This window comes from Vipera ursinii (assembly GCF_947247035.1).
Source record: "Vipera ursinii genome assembly, chromosome: Z".
Taxonomy (NCBI): Eukaryota; Metazoa; Chordata; class Lepidosauria; order Squamata; family Viperidae; genus Vipera; species Vipera ursinii.
The window spans coordinates 47,895,992-47,913,296 of NC_139517.1; the positions used below are offsets into that span (position 1 = coordinate 47,895,992).

The 17,305-nt window shown below is 45.7% G+C and overlaps 1 protein-coding gene and 1 long non-coding RNA gene across 2 annotated transcripts; one reads left to right on the forward strand and one right to left on the reverse strand.

The window, feature by feature from the left end:
- Window positions 1-227: 227 nt before the first annotated feature.
- LOC310648347 lies at window positions 228-1,795 on the reverse strand. The gene is made up of 2 exons (XR_014494074.1): window positions 1,515-1,795; window positions 228-551 (listed from the first exon to the last, which is right to left on the reverse strand). It is a non-coding gene; the product is annotated as an uncharacterized lncRNA (long non-coding RNA).
- Window positions 1,796-4,897: 3,102 nt separating this feature from the next.
- CNTD1 (cyclin N-terminal domain containing 1) lies at window positions 4,898-17,282 on the forward strand (the record flags this gene model as incomplete). Its single annotated transcript, XM_083378165.1, has 7 exons — window positions 4,898-5,069; window positions 5,172-5,247; window positions 10,027-10,183; window positions 14,108-14,270; window positions 14,978-15,122; window positions 16,902-16,998; window positions 17,143-17,282. 7 exons carry the CDS (start codon window positions 4,898-4,900, stop codon window positions 17,248-17,250), a joined length of 918 nt encoding a protein of 305 aa, XP_083234291.1. The 3' UTR covers window positions 17,251-17,282.
- Between the last annotated feature and the right edge of the window lie 23 nt (window positions 17,283-17,305).

Sequence of the window (17,305 nt, forward strand, 5' to 3'; positions counted from 1 at the left end):
CTTTGAAGTTTATAGTTCTAATAAATATATGTTGATAAAGACTGATACCCTGGTAAATTACATGTATATGAGGAGCACAAAGAGTTCACCTATACTACTGGAAAATAAATCATTATCTTCTTTCAGATATAAAATGTATTTTAAAACATAACTCAGACCAGAAAACTTCTGAGCCTTCTTCCTCAGGCAGTTTGGAGTTCTACCCTAAAACAACTTCTCACACACAATTATCCTCCACTGAGTTTGTTTATTGGAGTTTCACAAAGCAGATAAAAGGGTTAAATAGCTTTTATAGCTTAGACATGGCAATATATGTTATCAGTAAACAATTTGAAATGCAGGGTGTTGTCCTTAGAGTAGTTGTATAACTTATCCTCAATCTCAGTGCACAAAGAAGAATGTTGACTTTCAACATCTAAAATGGGTAATTCTTCAGTTTTTTCAACCTCAATCTGATGAGGTCTTTGCTGCCTGTGCTCGGATGATTTCAGCCTCTGTTTCTACTTCATTCAGCAAGACATCTTGGGAGAAAGCATACATGGTGTAGGCATCTGCACATGAAAGCTCAGGAAAAAGATTACATTATGCATGTTACTAGCCCCTAATAAATAAAACTCAGTCATTTCCACCACCAATCAAGAGGCATTACACCATGACACTATCTCTGCGCTAAACTGGATGCAAAGGAAAAGTCTGGAGAAATTAAGAAAGATAATACCATTTGTCTTTCAAAATTTACCTCTCCTAGAAAAAAAAATGATGTCAGAAGTGCTTTAACAAAGAAACACAATGTCCACCTCATTCTGCATGAACAAATGATGGGCCCCATATTCTGGAGAAAGGACCACAAAAATTTGGTTAAATAAATGCTTACATTTCAAAACCCCTCTTATAACCTTGAACAGGCAGAAAAATATCTCGATACCTGCAAATTCTAGCTCAAAACTCTCAGCCATCTGGATCCAGGAAATAGGTTGGAATGTTGCTAGGAGCAATGCATTTTGATTCCCTATAGCTATGAACAAAAACATACAAGGAAACTTCCTGTTTCATGCAACTCACTGTGAAAAAAATCTGGCGTCTCCCAAACTTGCTAAATTTCAGTTTCAGATGGTATAGTGAATAAGTTTTGGCTTATGAGAACCTGGACCAGGGCACTGGAAGAGTAATCGTCAGCCAGTCATTTCTTGCGTTGTTGTAACTGCAAGAATAAAACTAAGGCAAAATAGGGCAATCTTGATCCCCCACACACCTCATAAAATCAGGGAGAGAACTAGAATAACAAACATTCCATGTCTACTAGGTCTGCAGGGCGCAAGGTTCTGCTTGCCATACAATAGAAAACATCTGAATTTCCGCTCTCGCCCCTGATTTTAAACCTGCTTCTGTGGACTTACGGAGGCTCGCAAGAACAAGAAAAGATTACTAAAGCCCAGGGACGCAAACAACGGAACTGGCCCACAACACGCTTTTCCCTTTCGGACAGCCATGACGCTCAGATTACCAAAGGATACAGATTCCTGCGGCGGCAACTCCTAGCCCGAGAGCTATGGCGTTGTTGCGAGCGTTCATCCCTCGCCGAACCATCCCCATGCCTGGCCCTGGGTTAAATCCAACGGGTGCCATCCTTTGAGCCTTGGCATTCATTGGCGGCACGCGCGAAAACTCCTCTCCTTGTTGCGGCGCCGACATCTTTCCCAGGACCTTGGCAAGAAAGTAGATATCAACTCCAAAAGACAGTGAGGCCTGCGCAGCCATTTTTAGTGAGGGCTGTGACCTACGCTTATTACGACGTCAGCCATTTTAAAAAAGAACCCGACAGTTACTGGGGCGGTTACACTTTTTTTGCCATCTTTGGTGAGGGCAAACGCTAAGTAAAAGGGGAGGAGCAACATATAAACTTTATGACACGGTATGATAGGTGAGGAATTGAAGAGTTTAACCTTAAATTAATTATGTATCTTTTTCCTGCCCTTCAAAGCGAAGGTTAAAAACTTGGAGAAGCATAGTTTTTCTTTCCTTGACTAGGTATTTAATATACTCTATGTCTACACGTTCTAATTGAGTTTAGCAATTTAATGGTACAATTCTGAACGTATTTCCTGTTGTCCCCTTAAACAAAGGGACTTTTTAAATAAGGTTGTTGTTAATTTTCTAAAGATAGGCTTATATGAAATATATTACTAGCCATATCGTGATCCCAAAGGTGGTTTTTCACTGGACTTTCTTGTTTTTCTTTGAAGAGGTTTTGCTTGTCAGCTCTGACTGGATGGGAATGGAAGGATTTATACTCCTTGCAGAGAGCTGGTCATTTGCATTCTTTCAGAGGATCGTTGGGCCCATTTGGAGGTTATCTATGTCCTCAGGGTCACCTGAGTAGTGCAAATGGGTGTGGAGCCTTCTTGGAACTGCAGAATGGACTATATTGTAGACAGGAGATAGATGATATTGTATCCCTCCCCCTCTGTTGAGAGAGGGCTGTTCAGTTTTGGCATAGATGGCCTCTTTGACCCCTTTCAAACCAGAAGTTGTCTGTCCAAAAGGTGGACTTGGCTGTTTTCAAAAGAGTGGCCTTTTGTCTTTTAAATGCAGATGGATTGCTGAATCTTGTCCTAATGGGTTTGTTCTCCTATGTTATGCAATATGTTTATGAAGTGGTTGTTTTGTTTCCCCAATGTACAGATTTGCACATGTGTAAGGTCCTGCCTTAGCTATCCTCTCAGAAAAGTATGACTCTTGCATGTAGGTAAGGACATGAGTTAGGAAGAACCCAAGCTATTGAGAGTCTCCGTCAAACTTCACACCTGGCGGGATGCCTTGCATTTTTGCTGAGCCACGCCATTGCCTAGTCTTGGGCATTCCCCCTGGATCTTCTTGCAGGATCCCCATTATGGCTGCTGCTCCCATTTACATTTTAGCCACCGCCTCCATAGCCTCTAGGGGGTGAGGGTTTCCCCTACTTCACTCTCTGATCAATGCTGATAGCCATTGCCCCCTGACATTCAGGGTAAGGCCTCTCGTGTTTTCAGGTTCTGGGATGCAGGTTCTGGAAACAATGAAGGTTTCTACAGACAGAAACACGGCTGCACCATGGGTTCACCTGTGTCCCCCATTGTAGCCAATCTCTGTATGGAAGAGGTAGAAACCAAAGCCCTAAACTCCTTCACAGGAATTCCACCCACTCACTGGTATAGATATGTGGATGATACTTGGGTCAAAATGAAAACACAGGAATTGGAAGCAAACACCAAACACATCAGCTCTGTCAATAGATACATCAAATTCACAGGGGAAGGTGTTAAGAAAAATAGTCTGGCCTCCCTGGACTGTGTAATATACATTAAAGAAGACAGAAGCCTTAATATTGAAGTTTACAGAAAACCCCCACACATTGACCAATACTTACATTTTGATTTTCACCATCCAATGGAGCACAAAATGGGAGTTATCAGAACCCTACACCTCAGAGCTGAAGGTCTGCCTGCTAGCAAAGATGGGAAAGAAAAAGAACTAAAACACATCAAGGAAGCCCTCAGAATGTGTGGCTATCCCAAGTGGGCCTTCAACAAATCCCAGAAAGGACTCAGCAGGAGCTCTTTCATAACAAAGAAGAAAACAATAAACAAAACAACATTGTCATTCCATACATTGTAGGAATATCGGAAAAGCTCAAGAGGATCTTCAGCCAATACAAGTGCATACTTCAAACCCATGAATACACTAAGGCAGAAGCTTGTCCATCCCAAGGTTAAATCACCCAGACACAAACTGGTATATGCAGTATAATGCAGTGAGCCATGTGCAGATCTGTACATTGGGGAAACAAAACAACCACTTCATAAACTCATGGCACAACATAAAAGGAACCCATTAGGACAAGATTCAGCAATCCATCTGCATTTAAAGGACAAAAGGCCACTCTTGAAAACAGCCAAGTCCACATTTTGGACAGAGAAAACTACTGGTTTGAATTGAACAGCCCTCTCTCAACAAAGGGGGAGGGATCCAACATCATCTATCTCCTGTCTACAACACAGTCCATTTTGCAGTTCTAAGAAGGCTCCACACCCATTTGCGCTACTCAGGTGACCCTGAGGACACAGATAAACCTTTTTCTTTAAAAAAATGCAAATGAGCAGCTGTCTGCAAGGAATATAAATCCTTCTATTCCCCACCATCTAGGTGCGTCAAACTGCCAGCCCACAGGCCAGTTGCATCATGTGGAGGCCGCGCCCACCCTAGCTCCGGTAATGTGAAAAAAGTCACGATACGTCACGACATATCATGTGACAGCGAGTTTGACAGCTGTGATCTAGTCAGAGCTGAAGAAGCTTCTTGGATGACAAGCAAAACATCTTCAAAATAAAACAAAAAAGTCCAGTTGCCTCGTGAAAAAAGCACCTTTGGGATAACTATGACCTGAATGACTGAGAATCTCCATAGACATTTAACCATATCATGGATGTATCTACTGCTTTGGTACCCAGGGTGCCCTTTTCTTCTTTTTCACCCATCAATTAATCTTCAGTCATAGATGCATTTAGGAATTTTAGCAACTGGAACTTCAAAGACAGTAACTGGAACTTCAAAGACTAGTTTTATCTTTTCATTTCTAAATTACCTTCTTGGGCCTTTCATAAAGTTTATATTGAATTGTTTTTATTTTTGATGCTTTAATGCCACTTCAATGCTGTTAAATCTAAGCAGTTTAAACAAACAGCATTAACATAAAAATATCAGTATATAAGATCTTAATATGATAGATGCCACTATAATCTGTTTTAACCATCGTTATATTTCTTATTAATAGAAACAGTTGGAAGGAACTTTTGGAAGCAATCAATTATTGTTTAATAATAAATTACTATTTTTTCAGAGTATTAACAATACTGTTAGGATGGGCTTACCTGTACAGGTATCAGCCCGATACCAGTATTCAGAACCTATCTTTGGAGTAGTGACCCCTGGAATTATCCAAGATACTTTCCTTCACATGGCTATGGAGAATGAGCGGTATTTGAGTGAGCTGTGCGATGAGGCAGGCTGCTTCAAAGACACACAGATAGTAGGTAAAAATTGGCCTTAACAGGTTCTCTAAACTGAGATGAAATTCTGAAAGACATTTTAGAAGAGCTTCTAACTATGATCGTTTTCTCTTGTGTCTCTGTCAGAATTTGTTTTTCTTTTAGCTGGGAAGTGGAATCTAAGTGAATCAGCCACGTATCAAGCAATAGAGATATTTGAAAGGTATTTATTTTCTCTTTGACCGTTATTAGGAGAGAAGTATTAGTTTATATGCTTACCGCAGAGTAAACAATATTCCTTTTGTGGGATTTCCCTCTAAGTAGATGTGCTTAAGGTTCCAGTTTTATTTCCTGTAACTTATACTTTTATTGCTTTGTTGATGTAGTTAGAACAGCCAAGTCAAAGCATTAACCTATAAATAAAAAAAACTAAAATGCATTACAGAAACCTGGTTGGGCTCGGAGGGAGGGGTCCCTCTGATCGAGTTATGCCCCCCAGGTTTCCGTGTGCTACACCAGCCACAGGCTCAGGGTAGGGGCGGCAGGGTGGCGGTGGTTATCAGGGAGACTTTATGCCCGCGGGAGACCACCATTGTCCAGATTGGCGGGAGTGAGTCCCTCCTCCTGAGATGTGGTTCTCGGGTTCAGATGAGTTTGTTGCTTACATACCTGGCACCCAGCTGTGTGGCAACAGCTCTGCCCGAGCTGCTCGACACCCTCTCAGGTTTGGCGGTGGAGTTCCCCAGGCTCATAGTGCTGAGTGACTTCAACCTGCCTTCCCTGGGAGGGTCATCGGAGCTAGCCTGGGAGTTCATGGCTTCCATGACGGCCATGGACCTGACCCAGGTAATTCAAGGCCCGACTCATGTGGGGGGACACACTCTCGACCTGGTGTTCCTGTCTGGACAGTGGTTGGATGATTTGGGAGGGGGTTTACCGGTTGTTACCCCCCTGTCATGGTCCGACCATCATCTCCTGCGGCTGGTCTTCCGTTATGCCACCCCCCGCTGCTGGGCGGCGGAACCAACTAGATGGTTCCGCCCCAGGTGCCTAATAGGCCCTGAACGGTTCCAGATGGCGCTTGGGTCTATACCAGGGGTCGGCAACCTGAAAAAGGAAAAGAGCCACTGGGAACCAGTTCCATCACACACACAAAAAAGTGGGAGCCGTGTGCGTGCGTCCATGCACGCGCATGCGCAAAAACATTTTTTCTTGCACATGCGCAGACGCACGCAATTGCCATTTTTTTAATGTATGATGGAACGGGCCGCGGCAGCTTTCCTAACAAGCGGCTCCACTGCCCGTTCCAAGAGATGCGCGCGCACCTCTCCAAACGAGCAGAGGTGTGCGCGCACCTCTCCAAGCCTTTGGAGAGGTGCACGCGCACCTCCATGCGAACGGGCAGCAGCGGTGCTCGTTGGGAAAGCTGCCACGGCCCGTTTGCACAGCTGCCGCCTTTAGAGGAAGGCGGCAGCCTGCAAATGGACCGCGGCAGCTTTCCTAACAAGCGGCGCCACTGCCCGTTCCGAGAGGTGTGCGCGCACCTCTCCGAACGAGCGGAGGTGCGTGTGCACCTCTCCAAACCTTTGGAGAGGTGCGTGTGCACCTCTCCAAACCTTTGGAGAGGTGCGTGTGCACCTCTTGGAACGGGCAGCGGCGCCGCTTGTTGGGAAAGCTGCCACGGCCCGTTTCCAAAGCTGCCGCCTTCGGCAGCCTGCAAACATGCCACGGCAGCTTTCCCAAAGAGCGGCGCCGCTGCCCGTTCGTGGAGAGGTGCGCGCGCACCTCCGCTCGTTCGGAGAGGTGCGCGCGCACCTCTTGGAACGGGTAGCGGCGCCGCTTGTTGGGAAAGCTGCCGCGGCCCGTTTGCAGAACTGCGGACTTTGGCAGCCTGCAAACGTGCCGCGGCAGCTTTCCAAAGAGCGGCGCCGCTGCCTGTTCGCGCGGAGGTGCGCGCGCACCTCTCCAAAGGTTTGGAGTGGCGCCGCTTGTTAGGAAAGCTGCCACGGCATGTTTGCAGGCTGCCGCCTTCCTCTGAAGGGAGCAGCTGTGCAAACGGGCCGCGGCAGCTTTCCCAATGAGCGGCGCCGCTGCCTGTTCGGGCACTCTCCATTTTCTGCCACTCTCCATTTGGAGAGCTGTGCGCGCACCACTGCCCGTTCGAAGAGGTGTGCGCGCACCGGGTGGTTGGGAGCCACAGGAGACGGTTCAAAGAACCGCATGTGGCTCCGGAGCCGCGGGTTGCCGACCCGTGGTCTATACCCATCGCCCTCACTCACAGCCCAGTTGATGCCTTGGTTGATGCCTGGGAAAAGGCGGCCACTGAGGCACTCAACTGTGTTGTACGCTTGCGACCTCTGACCCGGCACAGATCCCGTTGGGCTCCATGGTTTTCTGCGCAGCTCTGGGAGATGAAGCGTCGGAGATGGGGTCTAGAGAGCAGTTGGAGGTCCAGCCGTTCCGAATCTGACCGATTGCAGCTAAGAACCTTTATAAGGTCTTATCTTGCTGTGATGAGGACGGCGAGGGCTGATTACTTCGCCGCCCTCATCGCGTCCGCAGATAATCGCCTGGCCGCCCTGTTTAGGGTGACTCGCTCCCTTCTTAACCAGGAGGTGAGGGAGGATCCTTTACAGGGACTGGCCAAGGAGTTTAGTCATCATCTGACAGACAAAATCGCTCAGATCCGGGCCGGCTTGGACTCTGACTGGGCAGAGTCTGATGTGGAGGAATCGGACGGTCTTGAGCATGTTATCTGGACTGAGTTCGATCCTGTTTCCCCTGATGATGTGGACAGGATCATGGGGAGGCTAAGCTCCACCACCTTTTTGTTGGATCCGTGCCCCTCCTGGCTGGTTTATGCGGCTCGGGAGGGGACATTAGGCTGGTTCCAGGCAGTAATAACTGCTTCTTTGAAGGAGGGTGTCTTCCCCGCCACCTTGAAGGAGGTGGTGGTGAGACCCCTCCTCAAAAAGCCAGCCCTGGACCAGGCTGTTTTAAATAACTATCGTCCAATCTCCAACCTTTGCTTTTTGGCGAAGGTTGTTGAGAGCGTGGTGGCGCATCAGCTTCCTCTGTTCCTGGAGGAAACTGATTATCTCGACCCATACCAATTGGGTTTCAGGCCCGGGCACAGCACGGAGACGGCATTGGTCGCGCTGGTGAATGATCTCTGGCGGGCTCGGGACCGGGTTGCTCCTCTGTCCTAGTCCTATTAAATCTCTCAGCGGCTTTCGATACCATCGACCATGGTATCCTACTGCGGCGTCTCAGGGGGCTGGGAGTGGGAGGCACCATTTTACGGTGGTTCTCCTATCTCCTGGGCCGCTCGTAGTCGGTGTTGACGGGACGGCAGAGATCCACCCCATCTACATGAAGCCGCTGGGTGAGGTCATTTGTGGTTTCGGGGTGGGGTATCATCAGTACGCTGATGATACCCAACTTTTTTTCTCCACCCCGAATCAACCCAGCGATGCCCTCGCTGTGATGTCCCGTTGCCTGGAGGCGGTCCAGGTCTGGATGGGGAGAAACAGGCTTCGTCTCAATCCTGTCAAGACTGAGTGACTGTGCAAATTGGCATCTCGGGTTAACCAAACTATTCCACCTTTAACGATGGGGGGTGAGGTGTTACCCCCCGTTGATAGGGCTCACAACTTGGGCGTCCTCCTGGACTCACGGCTCAATTTTGAAAACCAGGGGGGCTTTTGCCCAGGTTCGCCTGGTGCGCCAGTTGCGACCCTATCTGGACCGAGATGTCCTACGCACAGTCACTCATGCGCTCGTGACCTCCCGTTTAGACTACTGCAACGCTCTCTACATGGGGCTGCCCTTGAGGACCACTCGGAGGCTTCAACTCGTGCAGAATGCGGCTGCATGAGTTGTGATGGGGGTTTCCCGATACTCCCATGTAACACCTCTGCTCCGCGAGCTGCATTGGCTTCCGGTTGCCCTCTGGGTGAGATTCAAGGTGCTGGTGATGACCTATAAAGCCCTGAATGGCTTGGGTCCGGGTTATTTGAGGGAACACCTGCTGTCAGCATCAAGTTCCCTTCGTCCAGTGCGCTCACACAGGGAGGGCCTTCTCAGGATGCCGCCGGTAAAAGATTCCCAGCGGATAACACCCAGGGGAAGGGCCTTCTGTGTGGGTGCGCCTGCCCTCTGGAACCAGCTGCCCGTGGAGCTTAGGACTGCCCATGACCTTCGTTCATTCCGCCGGGACCTGAAGACCTGGCTCTTTGAGCTCTCCGGCCCAGGCTGAGAATTTTTAACTGGGGTTTTTATTTTTAGGGATAATTTAATCTTTTTTTAATTGTTTTTTAACTTTTGTATTTTGTATTGGTTTGATTTTAAAATACCCTATAAACCGCCCTGAGTCCTTCGGGAAAGGGCGGTATATAAATTTAATAAAATAAATAAATAAAATAAAATATATACTCTTCCTTTTTAAAATTGCAAAGGATTGTTTGAGGGGAATACCTTAGCTACAGTTACAAGTCCAAAGGTCTTTAATGACAGACCAGCTTTGAGTAGCAAAATCCCAAAGTCAGTCAGAGGCAGAATTTGTGGACATCACTAAAAATACATTCAGTCCTCAAATACAATCTCAGATACAGTTTACATTACAAGAGTTTTCATTCCTTGTATACTTCTTTCCCAGCTCTTTTTTTAATAAAACTTTGCCTGAGAATAAGTCTGGAGTATTTAAACAACATTTTGTGCCATTTTAGTTATCTCAGTTAATATCCAATTGTGAACATATTGCACCATGAGAAAACTCAGGAAAGACCTAATAGACAGTTTGACTCTTGAGGGGCTGGTGAAGGTCCTAAAGCTTATTCTACCTGTTTCATACATTGTTTCATGATCTTTGGAATAGTTTCTGCTCCGTAAAATCAGTGTGGTTACATGGTTTTGATATTTGTTTTTGTAAACTGTAAAGCAAATTTCAAGTACGTACCTGTTATTTTCTCTAGATATGTTATTTATGTTTTTGTATTTTTAGATATATGCTTAAATTTTTAGAAGAGTTCTCTAATTTGACTCCAGGAAAGGAAGAAGACAGCAGTTGGGCCTCAATGAAAGTACAAATGGAGGGCACATATATGCTGCGTTTAGTCTCTTGCATTCAACTTGCCAGCAAGCTTTGCTTTCATTACAAAGTAAGGAGATTCAAGATTTGCCTTGAATAATCTGGCTTGCATTACTGAGACCTGGTTGGGCCCAGAGGGACGTGTCCCTCTGATTGAACTTTGCCCACCAGGTTTCCGTGTGCTTCACCAGCCTCGGGCTCAGGGAAGGGGTGGGGGTGTTGCGGTGGTTGTAAGGGAGACCTTGTGTCCGCGGGAGGCTACCATTACTCAGATATTCGGGTGTGAGTCGCTCCTCCTGAGATTTGGCCCTGGGGCTCAGTTGAGCTTGTTGCTGGCGTATCTTTCGCCTACCTGTGTAGCAGCAGCCCTGCCCAAGCTCCTTGACACCCTCTCTGGGTTGGCAGTTGAGTTCCCCAGACCTATGGTTCTGGGGGACTTCAACCTGCCGTCCCTGGTTGTTGGGGTTGGCTTGGGAGTTTATGGCCTCCATGACGGCCATGGACCTGACCCAGGTAATTCAGGGCCCAACTCATGGTGGGGGTCACACACTCGATCTTATTTTTCTATCTGGACAGTGGCTTGATGATCTGGGAGGGGGATCTCCAGCTATTACACCCCTGTCATGGATCGATCACCACCTCCTGCGGCTGGCCTTCCGCTTCGCCCCCCCTGTTGCGGGGTTACGGAACCGACCAGGTGGTTCCGTCCCAGGCGCCTAATGGAGCCTGAACGGTTCCAGGAGGCGCTTGGATCTGTGCCTGCCACCTTCGCTCACAGTCCGGTCGATGCCTTAGTGGAAGCCTGGGAAAGGGTGGCCACGGAGGCACTCGACCGCATTGTTCCCATGCGGCCCCTGACCCGGCATAGATCCCAGTGGGCACCATGGTTTTCTGTGGAGCTCCGGGAGATGAAGCGTTGTAGAAGGAGCCTAGAGAGCTGTTGGAGGTCCAGCCGGTCTGAGTCTGATCGATTGCGATTAAGAACCTTCATGAGGTCTTATCTCGCAGCGATGGAGGCAGCGAAGTCTAATTACTTCACTGCCCTCATCGCGTCCGCATATAATTGCCCGGCCGCCCTATTTGGGGTGACTCGCTCCCTCCTGAATCAGGAGGTGAGGGAGGAGCCCCTGCAGGGTCGTGCCGAGGAATTCAGTCAATATCTGGCGGATAAAATTGCTCAGATTTGGGCCGGCTTGGACTCCGACTGGGCAGAGTCTGACTATGGAGAATCGAGCGGTCTTGGGAATATTAATTGGGAAGAATTTGATCCTGTAACTCTGGAAGAAGTGGACAGGATCATGGGGAACCTGAGTTCCACCACTTGTTTATTGGACCCATGCCCCTCCTAGCTGGTTTTTGCAGCTCGGGAGGGGACACAAGGCTGGCTCCAGGCAGTAATAACTGCTTCTTTGAGAGAGGGTAGCTTCCCCGCTGCCTTGAAGGAACCGTTGGTGAGGCCCCTCCTCAAGAAGCCTGCCCTGGACCTGACCATTTTGAACAACTATCGTCCGGTCTCCAACCTTCGCTTTTTAGCGAAGATTGTTGAGAGTGTGGTGGCTCATCAGCTTCCTCTGTTCCTGGAGGAAGCGGATTATCTGGACCCCTACCAATCGGGCTTTAGGCCCGGGTACAGCACGGATACGGCATTGGTCGCACTGGTGAATGATCTCTGGCGGGCTCGGGACAGGGGTTGCTCCTCTGTCCTAGTCCTATTAGACCTCTCAGCGGCTTTTGATACCATCGACCATTGTATTCTACTGCGGCGCCTCAGGGGGTTGGGAGTGGGTGGCACTGTTTTACAGTGGTTCTCCTACCTCCTGGGTCGTTCGCAGTCGGTGTTGGCAGGGGGACAGAGGTCGGCCTCGAGGCCTCTTGTTTGTGGAGTTCCTCAGGGGTCGGTTCTCTCGCCCCTCCTGTTCAACATCTACATGAAGCCGCTGGGTGAGGTCATTCGTGGTTTTGGGGTGGGGTATCATCAGTACACTGATGATACCCAGCTTTTTATTTCCACCCCAGATCAACCCAGTGATGTCCTCGCCATGATGTCCCGTTGCCTGGAGGCGGTGAGGGTCTGGATGGGGAGGAACAGACTTCGTCTAAATCCCGACAAGACCGAGTGGCTGTGCATACTGGCATCTCGGTTGTCCATTCTATTCCATCTTTATCTATAGGTGGTGAGGTGTTACCCCCCGTAGATAGGGCTCGCTGTTCTGAACCAGCCCTCTTCTAGCAAACCCCTATTCAAAAAGAAGAGACTGGAGAGCGTCCAAGGCTAAAAGGCTTCTGCCAAGATTTAATTACGCAGTTAACAAAAACACTAGAGCTTGTCTTCTCAAGCGGAAAAGTTGCTTTCAGCAACCAGCCCCTCCCCAAACACTCCTTTTATAGAGAGCTCAGGGCGTGGTCTCCCTGTGCCTCCTCCCGAGGAGTCCCACATTCTTTCTTTGTTTGTTCCTGCTCGACTGCCTCCTGCGTCGGGCGTCCTTGAACAGGGCCAGCTGTGGGTCATCATCTTCCGCACTATCGGGCTCACGCAGCTGAGAAGAGGGCCCCGGCTGGGAACTCTGCCAAGCCTCCACGCCATCATCAACCGGTTCGTCTCCCACACGGTCCTCCTCCCCCTCATCTGAGTCATCCGACACATCTGAGCCGGCTGCCGAAACCACAGGCTGGCCCTGAGTCACAACACTCGCAACTTGGGTGTCCTCCTGGATTCACAGCTCAGTTTTGAAGATCATATAGGAGCTGTGACCAGGGGGGCTTTTGCCCAGGTTCGCCTGGTGCACCAGTTGCGGCCCTACTTGGACCGAGATGCCCTATGCACAGTCACTCATGCGCTCGTGACCTCTCGGATAGACTACTGCAACACTCTCTACATGGGGCTGCCCTTGAATACCACTCGGAGGCTCCAGCTGGTGCAGAATGTGGCCGCGCGAGTTGTGATGGGGGTCTTCCGATACTCCCATGTAACACCTCTGCTCCGCGAGCTGCATTGGCTTCCAGTTGTCTTCTGGGTGAGATTCAAGGTGCTGGTGATGACCTATAAAGCCCTAAATGGCATGGGTCCGGGTTATTTACGGGAGTACCTTTTGCCGGCGTTAACTTCCCATCATCCTGTGCGCTCCCACAGAGAGGGCCTCCTCAGGGTGCCGTCGGTCAGGGAATGTCGACTGGTGGCCCCCAGGGGGAGAGCATTCTCTGTGGGTGCGCCTGCCCTCTGCAATCAGCTCCCTGTTGAGCTCTGGATGGCTGCCGACCTTCGTTCTTTCTGCCGCGACCTGAAGACTTGGCTATTTGAACTTGCCGGTCTGGACTGAGGGACTGGGATTTTAGATTTAAAATTTTAAATTTTAGAATGTGTTTTATTGTTCAGGGCTACTTGTTTAATTTATTTTAATTTTTATATATTATGTGTTGTATATAGTGTTTTAATTGCCCTGTACACTGCCCCGAGTCCTTCAGGAGAGGGGCAGTATACAAATCCAAATAATAAATAAATAAATAATAAATAATACAGTATTATATAACTTTCGTTCTTTTTTCTTTTGTTTCTGAGCCATCTTGTGGACTTTCTCAATGAGAGAAAAAGAAGAGTTAAGTGCACATGTGCATTTGGGAAAATATAATTGTTTCTTCCTAGACAATCTGATCAGAAGATGAAAATAGATGTTATAAATTGCTAAGCAATTTATTCATAAATAGCTTGGGTTAGTAGTGAATGAGATATATGAAATACTGTATATAGAGTTGGCTTTCACAGTGATGAACTATCAACTATGAGGGAGATGGGGTGGTTAAGAAATTTGATATATAAATAAATATAAACTATTAGCAGTGTAAACAAAAATGTCAATTAATTGGGCAGCTTATTAGTATCATTATGATTCATGTTGGTTTAAAAACATACAACCCAACCCATTCCAACAAAACATAGTACACTATGGTGAAGCAAAACTGACATTTTGGATGTAATGTTCTTATTTCTTTTACACAGATTGTTAATAACAAAATGGTTCTGAAGTTTCTGAAATCTTTGGGTTTCTCATATACTACAGAAGAATTATTAGAATCAGAACTAGCTATTTTGGAAGCTCTGCATTTTCAAGTCAATGTTCCAGTTCCGCTTGCCTATGTTGAAGTTCTCCTAGAAGTTTTAGGTAAACCCAGGAAACAATGTAGTCTATGAAACAGCTTTGCCCTGCTAGTAAAAAATATTGATAATGATGCTGATTTATCTATCCCTCTTAGTTGAGCAGCCACATTTAAATTGCTAATCTTTTTATTGCTTAGGTTCTACAGCAGGTGGCAGCAGGTAGTCAACTTTTGCTATTAAAAAAATCTTTTAAGTCACATCCTAGAGAAGTAGGATAAACTGACAATTTACAGAACATCTCAGGGGAAGGCAGTGGCCACACATTTTCTTCTTGTTACCAATGATCAACATGTCCTTGTTGTTCTTAGGAATACTATTATTTCTTTATCTTTTTGTTTTGTTTTTTTGCTCTTGGTGGTTAGAAAGCAAAATGTTTTAATAAAATGCTGTGGATCAATGATCATTCTCAACCTTCATCACAGGCATCACAGATATAATGACGTTTTGTGGGTTCTTATAATTAGAGAAACAATTTGGTGTAGTGGTTAAGGCACAAGGCTAGAAAGCAGGAAATGGTGAGTTCTAGACCTGCCTTGGATATGGAGCTATCTAAATGACAAGTATTGAAACAGGCAGAATCAAGAGGGGGGGGGGAAACCAAATGTTTCGATAGCTCACAGATACTAAGATCAAGGAGACAGATTCTTACACCTTATAGAAACTCACTCTCTTCCCTGCAACATTTAATTCTTGGGTTTCCCCCAATACTAGGATACAATGGCTATTTACATCTGACAAAAGAGCTGCATGAAGTGTGCAAACATTTATTGAGTTTATCATATTTATTGCGGAACAATATTTATGATACCTTGCTGAAGTCTTCAATAGAAAACTCCTCACCAAGTGAACTTCAACTGTAAGTTCTGGAAAGAAGCAAGCTAACAATAAATGTGTGCTGTAAAGGAAAATCAAAAATTGGAAGTTGTGCATATAGCACAAATGGAGAAAGAACTTTATATATCAAGAAAATCTGGATTAGATTTCCACTAGCAGATTTTAACAGAGATATGTTTGTAAACAATGCTGTCCTGATAAAATCTAGCTTCATTTATGTGAACACCTTTCTGATTTTTCTTTGGATCATATTAATCTTTCCATCTGCAGAATGTTTAAATATGGGCAATTCTCAACTTAAGGCAATCCTTTACTTGGGATAGTTTTGAACTTTAAATATACCTAAGTATTCCCTATGATAAATTATTGCATATGACCTGGAGGAGTTACTGGAAAGATATAATTACTTTGTTTTAGAGACTACTGGGATGAGCTATTGTAGACTAAAATAAAAGAATTGAAAAATGGCTTAAAAGGTCATTAAACTGAATAAATATTTCCCTCTAGATATCTTGTTTTAATCTTTTCTGTGCTACCCTTCAGAATAAATATTCTCAGAGCAGGTGATATATAGCCAGAGAACCAATTTTGTTTAGTCTTTTATGGCTCCAGGATAGAAACCAGGATTTAGTCTCACTTTAGGCATGAAAGTTGACTGGATAACTTGGGGCAAGTCATTCCCTCCCACCCTGTCCAAGATGTCATGTTTGACTGACAAGACAGTTGGTCAATTCGTGTTACAGCCAATGGATCAATATTTTTTTATAGAAAATATTTTACTAAAGCGATGCATGATGATCCTCTTGGGATGCTATATAGGTTCATTAGAACAAGGGTCCTCAACCCCTGGTCCATGGACTGGCACCAGGCTGCAGCATGCCAGAAATGGGTCGCACAAGCAAGTGAAGCCCCATCCCCAGGATGCAGGCAGCATGTGAAACCATACCCACCCACCCCGGTCCGCAGAAAAGCTTCTCTCCACGGAACCGTCCCTACTGCCCCAAAAGTTGGGGACCCCTGCATTAAAGTTAACTTTTAACTTTCATTTTGGATCCTTTCACTTGCCTTTTAACATTTCAAATAACCTTTTAGAATCTGGGGTCATTTTTTGTAATTACAGAAATGTTTCACTGATTTATCAAATTTACATATTTTCTTAAGAAATCCTTTTATTCCCAAATGTTACATTTCCAACACACTAGCACAATACACTGAAATTGGAAAAAAAAATACAATTTTTTCTCATGCTGGTAGGATTGCTGGCATTTTGCTATTATTTAATTATACACAGCACTGAATTTTGTTAATGTTTATTTTTTGGGAAATAAAAACATTAAATTCACCTCTTCATTGTTATCTGCCAGCAAAATACAGCATGATTCAGTACTGTTGCCTAATATATTCAATCTAATAGGAGAAATGTAGAGAAATATATCTGTTTTATTGTATTGATGGTCAGTCTTAATGCAGCAACCCTCATCTCAGAATATGTTGTTTTGTTGAAAAATAGCTCCTTCTTTTGGTGTGTAAGCAATATCTATTTACCAAAGAGTGGGCCCCACTGAATACAATGGGTTTGTGAGAAATGTGCTGTTTTAGTTTAATGTTAATAACCATTTTAGCCATCATAAGCAGAGGTCTTCAAAACATACCTTTTAATTAAAAAGGGGGTGAATGTAATAAGAGAAATGCTTTAAAAATAATCAACTGTTTAATCATATTGCTTTGATATATCTAAATAACTTTGTACAGCATTATTACTATTGCTGGAATAAATCATTTTGTCACTGTAATTTCACAGAGCCAAATTTGTTTCTGTAAAGGAAGACCTCATGCTACTAGCTGTAGGAGTAATTGGTGCAAGTTCTTTCCTGCTAAAGCATGAAGACTGGAATCAGGTACATATAGCTTATCTTTTAGTCCATTCATGTATTAAATCAAGAGATTTTTTTCTCTCCTAAATTTGGCTTGCTACCCATAGGAACCCTAGGGCTATAGGATATAGCTTATCAATCTAAAACTTTTTTTCTTTCTTTTGAAAGGTTGTGGACTACCTCAATAGCACCACAGGCATCAGTCTTCAGAGCATTGCTGAGGCAGTCTATGCTATTCTGAAGCATAGTATAGGTAGTACAGTGGATAGTTGTTAGAAATCCTTTGTTCTTCTGAAGCTGAAGACCCTGCTTATCAAGAAATGTACTATAC